The 12,105-nt window shown below is 51.5% G+C and overlaps 4 protein-coding genes and 1 non-coding gene across 5 annotated transcripts; 3 read left to right on the top strand and 2 right to left on the bottom strand.

Annotated features, from left to right (window-relative positions):
• Positions 1-2,141: 2,141 nt before the first annotated feature.
• Positions 2,142-4,133, top strand: BO80DRAFT_439954 (arylsulfotransferase; the record flags this gene model as incomplete). The annotated part of the gene is made up of 2 exons (XM_025721102.1): positions 2,142-2,870; positions 2,934-4,133. 2 exons carry the CDS (start codon positions 2,142-2,144, stop codon positions 4,131-4,133), a joined length of 1,929 nt encoding a protein of 642 aa, XP_025580388.1.
• Positions 4,134-5,911: 1,778 nt separating this feature from the next.
• On the top strand, positions 5,912-7,618 carry BO80DRAFT_343164 (HET domain-containing protein; the record flags this gene model as incomplete). Its single annotated transcript, XM_025715219.1, has 1 exon — positions 5,912-7,618. One exon carries the CDS (start codon positions 5,912-5,914, stop codon positions 7,616-7,618), a length of 1,707 nt encoding a protein of 568 aa, XP_025580387.1.
• A 430-nt stretch (positions 7,619-8,048) lies between these two features.
• On the bottom strand, positions 8,049-8,121 carry BO80DRAFT_t1. The gene has a single exon. It is a non-coding gene; the product is annotated as a tRNA-Lys (tRNA).
• A 206-nt stretch (positions 8,122-8,327) lies between these two features.
• On the top strand, positions 8,328-10,265 carry BO80DRAFT_395445 (Zn(II)2Cys6 transcription factor). Its single transcript, XM_025717314.1, has 5 exons — positions 8,328-8,493; positions 8,562-8,582; positions 8,664-8,765; positions 8,812-9,051; positions 9,100-10,265. Exons 1-5 carry the CDS (start codon positions 8,454-8,456, stop codon positions 10,254-10,256), a joined length of 1,560 nt encoding a protein of 519 aa, XP_025580386.1. The 5' UTR covers positions 8,328-8,453; the 3' UTR covers positions 10,257-10,265.
• Positions 10,266-10,326: 61 nt separating this feature from the next.
• On the bottom strand, positions 10,327-11,992 carry BO80DRAFT_370409 (NAD(P)/FAD-dependent oxidoreductase; the record flags this gene model as incomplete). The annotated part of the gene is made up of 2 exons (XM_025716448.1): positions 11,498-11,992; positions 10,327-11,421 (listed from the first exon to the last, which is right to left on the bottom strand). The coding sequence occupies exons 1-2, from the start codon at positions 11,708-11,710 to the stop codon at positions 10,327-10,329; spliced, it is 1,308 nt and encodes a 435-aa protein (XP_025580385.1). The 5' UTR covers positions 11,711-11,992.
• Positions 11,993-12,105: the final 113 nt, after the last annotated feature.

Below are 12,105 nucleotides of genomic sequence, written 5' to 3'. Positions count from 1 at the left end.
AAAGGATCAGTCGTTCAAACAAAGGATAACCATGAGGTCTTCCACTGCCGTTACTCAGCGTCTCTATCGATGTGGACATCTAAGCCGAGTTCCACCATGAAGATCACAAACACTTTACTAACTCCTTACTATCAGCTGCACAGAGTCACATGCTCAAGCATGAGTTCCCAAAATAGACGGTCTGCGCCGTATCTACCCAGTTCACCAATATGAGCTTGGTATGGACCAAGTTTCTTTCTTGCTTTATCAAGATGCTCAGGCTCTACCGTTATTAACAATGAAGTATGACCTTCAACGTTTCTCGGATGAAGGAGAGCCGCTTCCATATCGAGAGCCATGATAGAACGGCTCGCGAGCTTTTTACAGCGAAGGAAAGGCTTCTGCTGTTCTCGTTGCAAAATTCAAGTCGATTACTTCGTACTGCAAGATTGTTGAGAACTCTTCTATCCAATACCATCTTTGCCAGGGGCAAGATGCCGTCTATCTAAAAGCTGCCGTCAAGAAAGGGATCTTTCAGGTGGTTTTCGAACCTTTTGTTACTTTTAGTCAACATTTCTAGGTTCCTCATCACGAAATTGATCATAGAAATGGAATCCCGCTGAAGTCGAGTTCAGCTGACAGGATCTTGAGAAGTCCTATCGTCAGACAATTAAGTTTTAGTTCCTTGAGCTATACATATCCTTTACTCCAACAATATAGTTAGTCGTCTGTGGGATCCTTTAGCTTTGCACGATGCTTGTTTAGAATACTTCCGCCTGGACTTTTGCTCCAGATGATGAACAATAGCCGCCGGTAATCATGGGCTGATAACAATGGTATTTGAGGGTTAACTTCCACCCATCACCCCATAGACAATTCCTTTTTCTAAAAACATACAAGAATATCATAACTGATAATAAAAATCTCAGCCCTTTCTCTTTGAGTGTCGCCGTTGCACGAATCTAGGAGAAACGACGAAACTTCACTATAAAGGCTTATCCTATATCAGGCGGCTGCTCGAGATTGAAAAAAAGCTACGGAGTAGAGAATAAGGAATCTTCAAGATAGAATGTTGAGACATGCTATTTCTACCTTCTACGCCCGGGGCTAAGAAGGGATATATCCCTTTTGGCCTACGTAGATCTTGACATAGAATAATAATGTTCTAACGTGAGATAGAATGAATAGGGGGGCAACTAGAAGGCGGTGAGGAGCATCCTTTTGCTGAACGAAGATGGTGGATGGAACTTGTCTGATCAGCTCATCATCTGACGACTTCCTCTGGGAACCACCGGGCCTGATACTTCATCAGAATTGGCCACAGATCTCGAAGGCTATGGACATGGAGCTTCCATGTTGCCTCCTACTTCATCATCCTTGTGCCGTTCCTTCACTTCTCGCTCGAACCATCTACATGCGAGAGGAGCCGTCCGACTGACGCCAAGAAGTGCCAGGCGCCCTGCTTGACTCGACAGAGTAAGTATCGACAGTCTGTACGCGCTGCTTCGGCCAAAGATTTCTCCATGGATGTCGCGTGGCTGTGATGAGCCACGTCATGCGACGAAATGGCAGTCCGGGAGCCGCAGACATCGGCCTTGAAGCACAGGATTCAGTTTAGTGCCAACCGAGATATCCGAACCGATAACGAATGGGATCCACCATGGCCCCGTCTGCCACACGAATCATCAATTTCTGGCGATGTCGACGACTGCCTTTGCATCGGAGGTTCGGATCTGGCCTATCGATGCGACATGTCGATCGAAGGTACGACATCTCAAGTCACATCGCGGAGTGCTGTGAAGTTTTCATCGTGACTGATCCACCTTCGATGTTGACTGTTCCTAAATAAGTCTAATCAGCGTATAGTGTTCGGTTCCTGCCCGTGGATCGCTGTCCCACAGTTCCGGCAACCCCTGGGTGGGAGTCGTGGCCATGAGAACAGGCCATGACGAGTCGACGCGTACGCAAGCTACAGAGTACATTCGCTGCAAAGCTTTTCATTAACCCGCTATTGGACATGTGTTCCCCTCTAAACACCCGGTATCCCTCGGAGCATTAGCCGCCCTCTACAAATACATTTTAGACGAGCCAGGCTCAAATTTTCCTTCTGGAAATGTCGTGAGAGGTACCCCAGACCGGTCACATCTCGTGTCGCGGTAATCATGGTTCTCCCCCGTATCTGGGGGTGCATTGCCGCGCTCGCTTGGGCAGCCAGCGGAGATTATGTGTCCACCAACTACGAAAAGTACAACGAGGGAGCGCTCGGCCACCGTCCTCATCTAGAGTTTCACTCCAGCAGCGAATATTCCCCTCTCCTGCAGGTCAATGTATGGGATCAGAACGCCATCTCCGACACGGGATCCCATATCTTTCTCCGACATGACGGGAACGACTCTTCGCCGCTGTCGTCGCCGCTCATTTTGGATTCGAACGACTTGAGCGCTGTCTACATGAATCGATCCTTCAAGAACGTCTTCGGCACCCGAGTCCAGGAGAACTTTGGCAAGAAGTATCTTACGTTTTGGGCTGGTGACAAAGGCGATGGTATTGGGGACGGCTATGGACTCGCCTACGACGACACTTATCGCCTGGTTTACAAGATATCTGCACAGAATATCCAAGTACACAGTGACCTCCATGAGTTTGCCTTTACGGGTAATGGAACCGCTCTGGTTACGGGTGTTGACAAGCTTCAACGGCGTGCATCAGACTTCCCTCAGTGGCTGGTACCCTCCCGGTTCGAGGTCTTAGACGCCATATTTCAGGAAATTGACCTCGAAACGAACGAGGTACTCTTCAACTGGCGAGCCCTGGATCACATCAACCCCATGAACTCATATGAGCCGAGAGGCAGAGGTTGGGATGCCTATCACTTGAACAGTATTGAGAAGGTATGAGGAATGCGACGCCTGGCGGCAACCTACCACAATGCGCTAACACGCCCTTGCGTCTAGACCCAGGCAGGCAACTATCTTATCTCGATCCGTCACCTGTTTACTATATTCCTCATCGACGGGAAGACGGGCGACATTATCTGGAGACTGGGTGGCAAACTCAACGACTTTGTCGAATTACCTCCCGCAAAAGGCGCCGAGTCCGCCGAACCCGTGCTGACCATGAGCTGGCAACACCACGCCCGCTTCGTTCCGGGAACCAATGAGACTCAGATAACTCTGTTCGATAACCACTCCAAGCTTACCACGCACGGCATATGTGAGTCTGACTGCTCTCGTGGTCTGCACATCGCCATCAATGACACCACCTCGCCCCCAACCGTCCAGCTATTGCGCGAGTACCGTCACCCATCGCAGCTCCAGGCTCAGAGCCAAGGCAGTATGCAGCCCCTCTCACCCTCCACTGACGATCTCGGCAATGTGTTCATTGGCTGGGGGCGGTGTCCGACGTTCACGGAGCATAGCTCGTCGGGCCGGACAGTCATGGACGTGCAGTTCTCTCCGTGGCACAGCGACGACATCCCTGACGCGCTCGACAACTACCGCGCGTACAAGATGGACTGGTCGGCCACGCCCTGGTGGGATCCTGCCATCGCCCCGAGGAAGAACCGGGAGGGCGAGCTGGTTGTCTACGTCAGCTGGAATGGAGCGACAGAGGTAGCGAGCTGGGTTGTTCGGGGAGCGGCCAGTAGTCTGCCGAGGACGAAAAGCGAAGTGCTGTCGATGTCACGGCGGACTGGCTTTGAGACCAAATTGACGATTGGGCAGACTGATCGGCGATACTTGTGGGCCGAAGCTGTGGATGTCAAGGGTCGCGTACTTGGGTCAACTGAGGTTGTGGACTTGAAGACTACGAATCTATCGGTCGCCTATGACACATACGACGAGACTGATTGCTCGTTTCCTCCCCCTAACACAGAGAAGTCTGTTACATTCTCAACAACGGCCCTGGCCTTGATGGGTACCGGGGTAGGCGTGTTCGTCTTGGCGATGATCGCGACGGGAGTCTTCCTGTGGCGCCGGCGCAGGGGCTACAATCACCTGAAAGCAGAAGACTTTGACCTAGACTTGGAGGAAGATTTCGATGATGTGCATCACGACGGTGAGGAAGTCGATGACAAGGATGTTGATGTTGATCCACAATTAGGCATGGACGAAGACCGCCGTGCTCTTATTCCGAAACCAGAACCGGCGAAGTAGATATCATATAGACAAATATTTTCCTACCAATGAATACACATGAATTTTTCTACTCTATGAACTCTGATCGCAAAAGATAGAGACCATCACATCCTTGATCCCGAGCAACTAAGCGCGTCCGTGCACTCAAGCCTTCCCCATCTACTACCCATCTACTACGAAACACTCTCATACCGATCTAACCATCCCCTTCAAATAATCAAATATTTTCATTCACATATCCCAAACCAAAATCTGTAAATGTGGGGTCCACATGAAGTCCAATTAAGTATATTAAGCCGCGCACGATAAGATAAGATATAGTCGCAAGCACGCAATCGTCAGGGTTTATGGGCTCATTGTGATCGTCACTAGGGTGTTTGAGATTTGCATATAGAATGGTAGTGCTGCTTTGGTTTCTGGGGTAGCTGGGTTTGTTTGAATAATAGGAAAGTGCTGGAATAGGCTGGTGAGGGATGTATGTAATTGAGGTGGATTCAATGGGGGCTTCGGTGACCTCAATACCGATGGGACTAGTTGCCTGGCTGGTGGGTGAGGATTGCTTGGTGGTTCTGTATTGGGAAGGTAGTTGTGAGTGCCATGTGCGTACCCCTAGGATGACGATGTGACTGGTGTTGTTGTTGGACATGTTGGTTCTTCGGCTTATAGGATGGTTCATCAAACGGAGGGAAGTACACATAACCAGTCTCTTCGCCTGCGGTCCAGCAATGTGGCCATGGCTGCTGTCCCGCTGGCTGAATTAGGGTTGGCGTCCGCACCGGCATCGGCATGTACGTCGTCTGAGCATGATTTCTCTATCCCACTGCAGTTGATCTCGACTGGGTTAACCGTGCATGATGCGGTCTCAGCGGATCTTACTGCAAATAACATCCAGTCGCATGATGGAGCAAATGGATGAGCAGCGTACCATAGCGTCATGATCACTGGGTGAACATTAGTTAGTTTTTCTATATCTCGGACCCAAAATTTATATCATCGATGGCTTCTCGCTATCACATAGAGAAGACTGTCACGTGGGATCATTGGATCGAGTCCTGAGGGCAACCGACAGTTATCCCTGCTAAGCGCCCGATCTGCAGGCAAATCGCGGGGCTCACTTCTTCTGGAGGAACCGCCTCCCATCATCTCCGGATTAACTTGAACCCCTACTACTGGCAATGTCTGAAGACATCAAGATTGAGGAGATGGATGATGAGAAATGCAGCATCTGCTGGATGATTGCCACTCATAGCCCCCAACATTACGATGAATGGCACCACAACCTGCATAGCAACTGCGACAGTTGCCCCATCTCTCAAACCACTAACAACCCATCGCTTTGTTCGATCTGCAACCATATGAGAATCCCGCATTTAGTTCGCTGTCATCGTCATTATGGCCTTGGGAGTCGCCTGAAAATTTATCGCGCATTCTTTTCTGAATTTCTGGCCAGAGCTTCAGAGTGCGGCTTCTGCCAACTTATCGTCGACGGGGCTCTGACAATCAAAGAAACATGGTGCCTGGATAATGATCACTTGAAGAAGAAAGAAATATGGCTCGCAATGTATCCTGGGAAAATGACAATATCCATCGGGAATAATTTTGTCCACTGTCTTCCCTTGACTTTATGGAAACCATCAACTCAGTCCGACCCCCCGGAGCAAATCGGCTCGGCGGTGCCCCCCTTCAAGTGGAAATATGGCACTATCCCCATCCTGGATAAATTCATCAAGTGGGATGAGGTCTCTGCATGGCTCAACGCGAGTGTCGGTGCAAACCAAAATCCTTCTCGCTTGCACATGCCAGAAAAGCTCAAGGTGATTGATGTTCATCATGACCGAGTAGTTGACGCCCCTCCCGACTGCCAATATCTTACCTTGAGCTATGTCTTTGGGCATGTGACGAGACTCGAGATCCCCTCTTCGGGATGCTTTGATCGGCACCAACTTCCGGCAACCATTCGAGACGCACTCATCGCGTGCCAGAATGTGGGATTTCAGTTCTTATGGGTTGATCAAATATGCATTGATCAGAAGAACGAAGTAGAGCTACAGACGCAGATCAACCAAATGAGCCACATATATCGTGCTGCCACCTGCACCTTGGTTGCATTGGCTGGGGAAGATTCCCTGTACGGCCTACCGGGGGTAAGCAGAGGGCGGACATGGAAGCAAAATACGGTCAAACTCGATGAACGCCTCGTGGTCCAACTCACTCCACCCATGGATGTGTGCCTGGAGAATAGCAAATGGGCCACCCGAGGCTGGACATTTCAGGAAGATCTTTTTTCTTCCAGGTTGATTTTTTTCAGCGAGGTCGGTCTCTTCTATAATGATAGACTTGTTGAATCTTCTTCCAACGTTCTCTCCGAAGATGGTTGTCATTCCACCTGTTGGGCCCACTTGCCATCCTTGCTTTTGTACTGGGATGTCTTGGCATTCTATACGAGGCGAAAGCTATCATATCCATCAGACGCTGTGCGTGCTTTCACTGCAATACTTCATGAAGTGCATGGGCGCAATGGTACTTACTATGGTCTTCCACTACAATACTTCGACCAAGGTGTTCTCTGGATCCCCCAAAATCCCACCCTCCCGTCAACCGAGAGACATACCCAGTTCCCATCCTGGTCATGGGCATCCCACGATGGTGACATAACCCATATCAATGCAGGTACACCGCTGGCCGTGTGGGCAAAGCCCGAGGTGACTGGATCTACTGTGAACATGAGGATTTGTCGACCGGTATCGGGCGCTGAATGGGAACCTCGCTGGGGCGATTGCCGGGGACGGTTGGCCAACATATATGCAGCTTGGACGGCAGGTTGCATTCCCAGTTTACTCCCGGAGACATTCTCCCGTCTGTTGTCGACACAATCGCCCTTCTCGACGAGGCTCTGGGGGGATATGCCATTCATAACAACACTAGAGGGACCTTCACTGAAGGACCTATGGCCTACATATCACGCGTTCTGGGAAGAGGCACTTGGTGCGCAGATACACGATGATCTTTTCCCAACCGATCATTTGAAGCATCTCCCGTCCCTCGATGGCCTCATTGCTACCCACAGTCAAGTTGCATACTTTGATGTGCGTCCCCCAACTGAAAAGCTCATCATGAAAGACGGCAGCCGGACTTTCCGTGTCCAGTCCCCTACTGGAGCCCTGTCAGGGGCTATACGAATTCCGGAATACCTTCAGAGCCCCTCGGTACCTTGCAGAGGTGAATTTCTGTTGTTGTCGATAACAGAGGAGGCATACACAGATGTAGTCAACTTGTTGTCCGTCGAAGATGACCACCGCATCGAACATGTCGTTCATGATCGGACCCTGAGACAATGTGACCGATATGGAGAGAAAGGGCATGATCGAGAGACTATGGTGAATGTGATGCTTATTTCACGAAGTGGAAATCATGATATCGCGCGCCGTGTCGGGGTCGGACAAATCTTTCTCAAGAGCTGGGCGGAAGCAGAGCGGCAGTTCAAAAGTATTTTCCTGCAATAAATATATAGTTTTTTTTTCATACCCTATTAGTGAAAAGAATATCCAAATGCCCTTACTAGAACTAGACCATCCACCCACCCACTTGTATTCTATTCATTTAAGGAACCATAGGACCGTAGCCTGTCTGCTTAAAGCGGCCGAGGTTTTCTCGCTGTAATTGTCTGGATCGTCCATGTGTCTAGCACTAGTCGTAGTCTCCACCCACCTCCTGGATAGATTATATACTAGGTGCTTACCTAGGATAGCATTAGGGGTGGTGTCCAAGATAAAGTAGCCCGCAACGGGAAACCCGTAGTCTCTATACTTTAACAAATTCCCCAGTTCTCCTATTCGTATATAGTAAATAAAGCCTTGCCTGGTGATCTTCAACCACTACCCCACCTGCAGGCGGAAAGATACTTGTAGCGAAAGAGAAAAAAAGAAAAAGGAAAGCCCAACGCGGGGCTCGAACCCGCAGCCTTGAGATTAAGAGTCTCACGCTCTACCGATTGAGCTAGTCGGGCTAGTTCATATCTAGCAGCACTTTAGAATAGTACATAAGCCTAAAACTAAACAGAGGATCATGAGGTGAAGCTGTCGGTCCGTGCTGCCGATCAGCAGCGGCGCCATCCTTGAAAGGGATGGGCCCATGTCCCTTATCAGTCAATGCCGGGAGGGGCTCCCGTTGTATGTCTCGGTGCCACTAACCCCCGCAATTTGCCCTGCTCAGTGATAAGGCCTCCCCTTCGATGGCTTCCTCCGGAAGCTCTCGCATCCGCCATTACACCAACACTTCCACCCCTACCAATCGAATAGCCACACATTGGCTTTGACTAGCACTTTACCACAAACTAAAATGAACGTCCGGAGTCGCACTGGCTGTTCAGCCTGCAAAAGTAAGTTCTTCCATCCGATTGACGGCTGCATAGCCGCTCCCTCTCCTCGTGCTGATAAGGTATCCCAGAGCGCAAGCGTCGCTGCGGAGGTAAGATCTACAATCTACTGCCCTCATCCTATTCCTCTCCTAGCGCGGAAGTGCCTCCGATCTGACCAATGATGGGTTTAGAGGAGAAACCAGCCTGCAGGAATTGTGTGGTCCGCGGATTCGAATGCCCTTATCTATTGGAGAACTCGCAATCGGTCACCGTGCGGCTCAAGATCTCGCTTTGTAGGATCTCTCTTTGCCGTTTTGGCCAGTATACTAATCAGCCTAGCGAATGGTGCCCGATTACCGGTGGTAAAACAGAGTCGGAGGCATTTTCTCACCATTTCTTCCGGGGATGTCTCCCAGCTGTCCTCTGAGCATAGCCAAGAAGCTACGCCCGAAAAGGTCCATGACACACGCACTAAAGCTGTATCTGACTGCACGGTAAATCCAATTCGACTGGAAGCCTCGATCTTCGCAGCGCCTATAGTTGATTGCAGTGGACTCGAGGAACAACTCTTCCAATACTGTGAGTGAAATGGACTTAATGAAGTATCCCAAGCTGACCTAGCTTCAGATCTGCAAGTCATCTGCCGAGTGAGAGTATTCCGTGATGATCCAAGGAATAAATTCCGTTCTCTGGTCGTCCCGTTCTGCCGTGGACGAAGACCATTGTTATATGCCGTTCTGTCCGTGAGCGCCAACGACCGTCGCACCGAGACAGTGGCGACCCATATAAACTACGAACAGCTCGCGCTATCGTACAAATCCCTCGCATTAAAGTCCCTTCGGAAATCTCTCTCCGATGTGAGTAACGCCAACGAGGCCCTCATGACCTGCCTCATCCTCTGTACGTTGGAAATTGCTTCAGGATGCCAACCGGATTGGGTGCGTCACGTCCAAGGCGCCTTCGCCATCATCAACAGCTGCTACAGGATGATCGATCCTGAGATCCTATTCTTCGCACGGAGCTACTTCCAATCCCGAGCAATCTTCTTCCGCACCACAGGTTCTCACGACCACGTATCCGACCCCGACCCCGACCCTCTTGCACACCTCCAACCAAACATCACCCACTGCATGGACCTCTTCACGCGAAGCCTCAACCTTGACACCAAATACATCGACGAACAAACCAAAATCCAACCCCACATCGGCTGTTCCCTCACCCTCCTCGACATCGTCGCCCGCGCAACCGACCTCGTCAGCCAAAAACAACAACTCCGCCGAACCGGCACCAACTCCTTCTTCTCCGAAGGCGAAATGCTCCAACGCGTCATGTCCCTCCGCAGCGAACTGGACGCCCTCCCCAAAGAACACTCCCCGGACAGCGAGTACCTCACCACCTGCGGTCAATGTTTCCGCATGGCTGCGGACCTCTACCTTCAATTGGCCTGCGATATTCCCTTATCCCAACCTACCCTCCAGACTCTGCTGGGTAAACTCCTTGACCACATCGGTCAAGTCATCCGAGAGGACCAGGAAAGACAGCTATTTCCCATGTGGCCCCTGTTTCTGGCGGGTTGTTCGTCCACGACGGATGAGGATCGAGTGCGGGTGTTGAATTATTTTACGTATCTGTCGTATTCGTGGCCGGTTAGCAATGTTGCCATTGTCCGAAAGGCGACGGAGACGGTGTGGAAGTTTCGGGATCTGAATCCTCATGATTCTGGGAGTGGATTCGATTGGCAGATGATTATCAATCGGATGAATTGGAAATTGGCGTTGTCGTAGCTATCTGCCAGACAATGAATGAACAATGAACTTCATGAAACATAACACCCTAACTAAACAATAAAACCATTTACAACTTCGGCCCCGCCACCAACCTCACCTCCTCAAACTCCCTCGTCTCCCCCAACCGCCAACTCACATCCCCCTCCCACTTCCCCCTTTTCTGCACGCCCCCCTTCCACCTCCACCTCTCAACCCCCTGCCTCCCCTCCCTCAACAACCGAAACACCCAATCCCCCACAACGGGCAACATCTTAAACAAATGCCCCGAATCCCCCGACAAGAGCACCACCGACCCCTCCGACCGGGGCACAAAATCCACAATAAACTCCGAATCACTCGTATCCGCAAACCAACACAACTTCTTCTCGACGAACGGCCGATCCGCTAACTCCGGCAACGTCTCCCGCAATAACCGTCTCATCCGCTTCTCGTCCTCCGCCGGCAACACGTTCTCGCTTTCCTGTAACGTCGCAGGCGGGTAGGAGATTCCGGATGCAGGGTCCGTGTTGATGTACCCGCCGCCCATGGGGCAGATCTTGAGGAGATTGGTTTTCGGATCCGGTTCGAAGAAGAAGCCTAGATCTCGCGCGTAGGTTACCGGGATGCCGCGCAGCTTGGAGGTCTCGTCGTCGGTGAGTTTCACGTGGCCCAGGGACCAGGATTTCGCGACCACTTGGTTCCCGGCTTCGGGGATGAGGGTCGCCGCCGCGGCGCCGATGGCGACGATGGCGAGCCGGCATGGGTGGAGGTGGCCGTTGCTGGTGCGGACGCCGGTGACTTGGTTCTTGGTGGAGTTGGTGTAGACCAGCTCGGTGACTTTGCCGATTTGGTCGCCTAGGAAGAATTTCACGCCTCGGGCGGCGCAGGCTTCGTAGACGGCGCGGAGGGCGTTGGCCGAGTGGGCGTAGCCGGCCAGTTGGTTGAAGTAGCCGTTCCAGCCCGGGAGGGGGCCGGTGAGTTGCCAGGCGATGTTGCGGATGTCGGTGGGGGACGTGATGGTGGTGAGTTTGCCTTTGTAGGTTGGGTGGGTGCGGATCGAGGCGAGGAAGCGGTTCATGGTTTGGGAGGCTTTCTCGGGGGCGGTGCCGGACACGAGGTGTAGGAAGCCGGTTTGGTGGTAGTGAGGGGCGTAGAGGGGGGTTTTCCAGCCTTCGATGGCTTGCTTTGTGATGGAAATATGTTAGTCGGGTGGGTGGGAGGAGAGGGGGGAGGGGGAATGGGAGGGGAGGGGGGCATACAAGGGTTAGTTCGGTGTACCATGGGTCTTCGTATTCTGCGCGCACGATCTTGTTGATATCGTGGCCAGCGGAATAGCGGGCAGGGACTTGGGTGTCTTTCTCAAAGACAGAGATATTGGTGAAGCCATTGCTGGAGAGGTGGAGAGCCGAGGCGAGGCCAAAGACGCCTGCGCCGATGATGGCGATAGGGTCGGATTTGGCGGTTGAGATCATGTTGTGCTCAATGCAATAGAGATAATGGGTGATAACAAAAGTATAGAATCCTGGATCAATTCATTGGTGGTCGTCATATATATAGTAGTCTATTCGGGAGTGAATCATACCACATCCACTCTGTTGTGATCCGGTACCTTAATCTCGGACCAGCACACCGCGGCGCATATTTTGACCGTATATTCCCAGATAGCCAGCTTATCGGTGTGGCTCCAGCCACGCTGCATTCAGCATTGTGGGTTAGTCCACGCGATACATACCGGATACACTATCTTACTGATCGTGATCGAGAGTTGGATTCATGCGGGGCTTGGAGAAGTTGGGACGATCCGAGGCGCTGTGGGGGAGTTAGCGTGGTTGAGGATCGTCGGTTAGTTTATGCGACGGGCGATATG

This window comes from Aspergillus ibericus, assembly GCF_003184845.1.
Source record: "Aspergillus ibericus CBS 121593 unplaced genomic scaffold BO80scaffold_1, whole genome shotgun sequence".
Taxonomy (NCBI): Eukaryota; Fungi; Ascomycota; class Eurotiomycetes; order Eurotiales; family Aspergillaceae; genus Aspergillus; species Aspergillus ibericus.
This window is presented reverse-complemented; position numbering and strand designations above follow the sequence as displayed.

Bases quoted from the DNA above. Each gene is read 5' to 3' on its own strand.
- BO80DRAFT_395445 (XM_025717314.1), top strand. From the start codon at position 8,454: ATGAACGTCCGGAGTCGCACTGGCTGTTCAGCCTGCAAAA. The intron at 8,766-8,811 runs GTAGGATCTCTC...TAATCAGCCTAG, and splicing joins GCGGCTCAAGATCTCGCTTT to CGAATGGTGCCCGATTACCG. The intron at 9,052-9,099 runs GTGAGTGAAATG...ACCTAGCTTCAG, and splicing joins GGAACAACTCTTCCAATACT to ATCTGCAAGTCATCTGCCGA.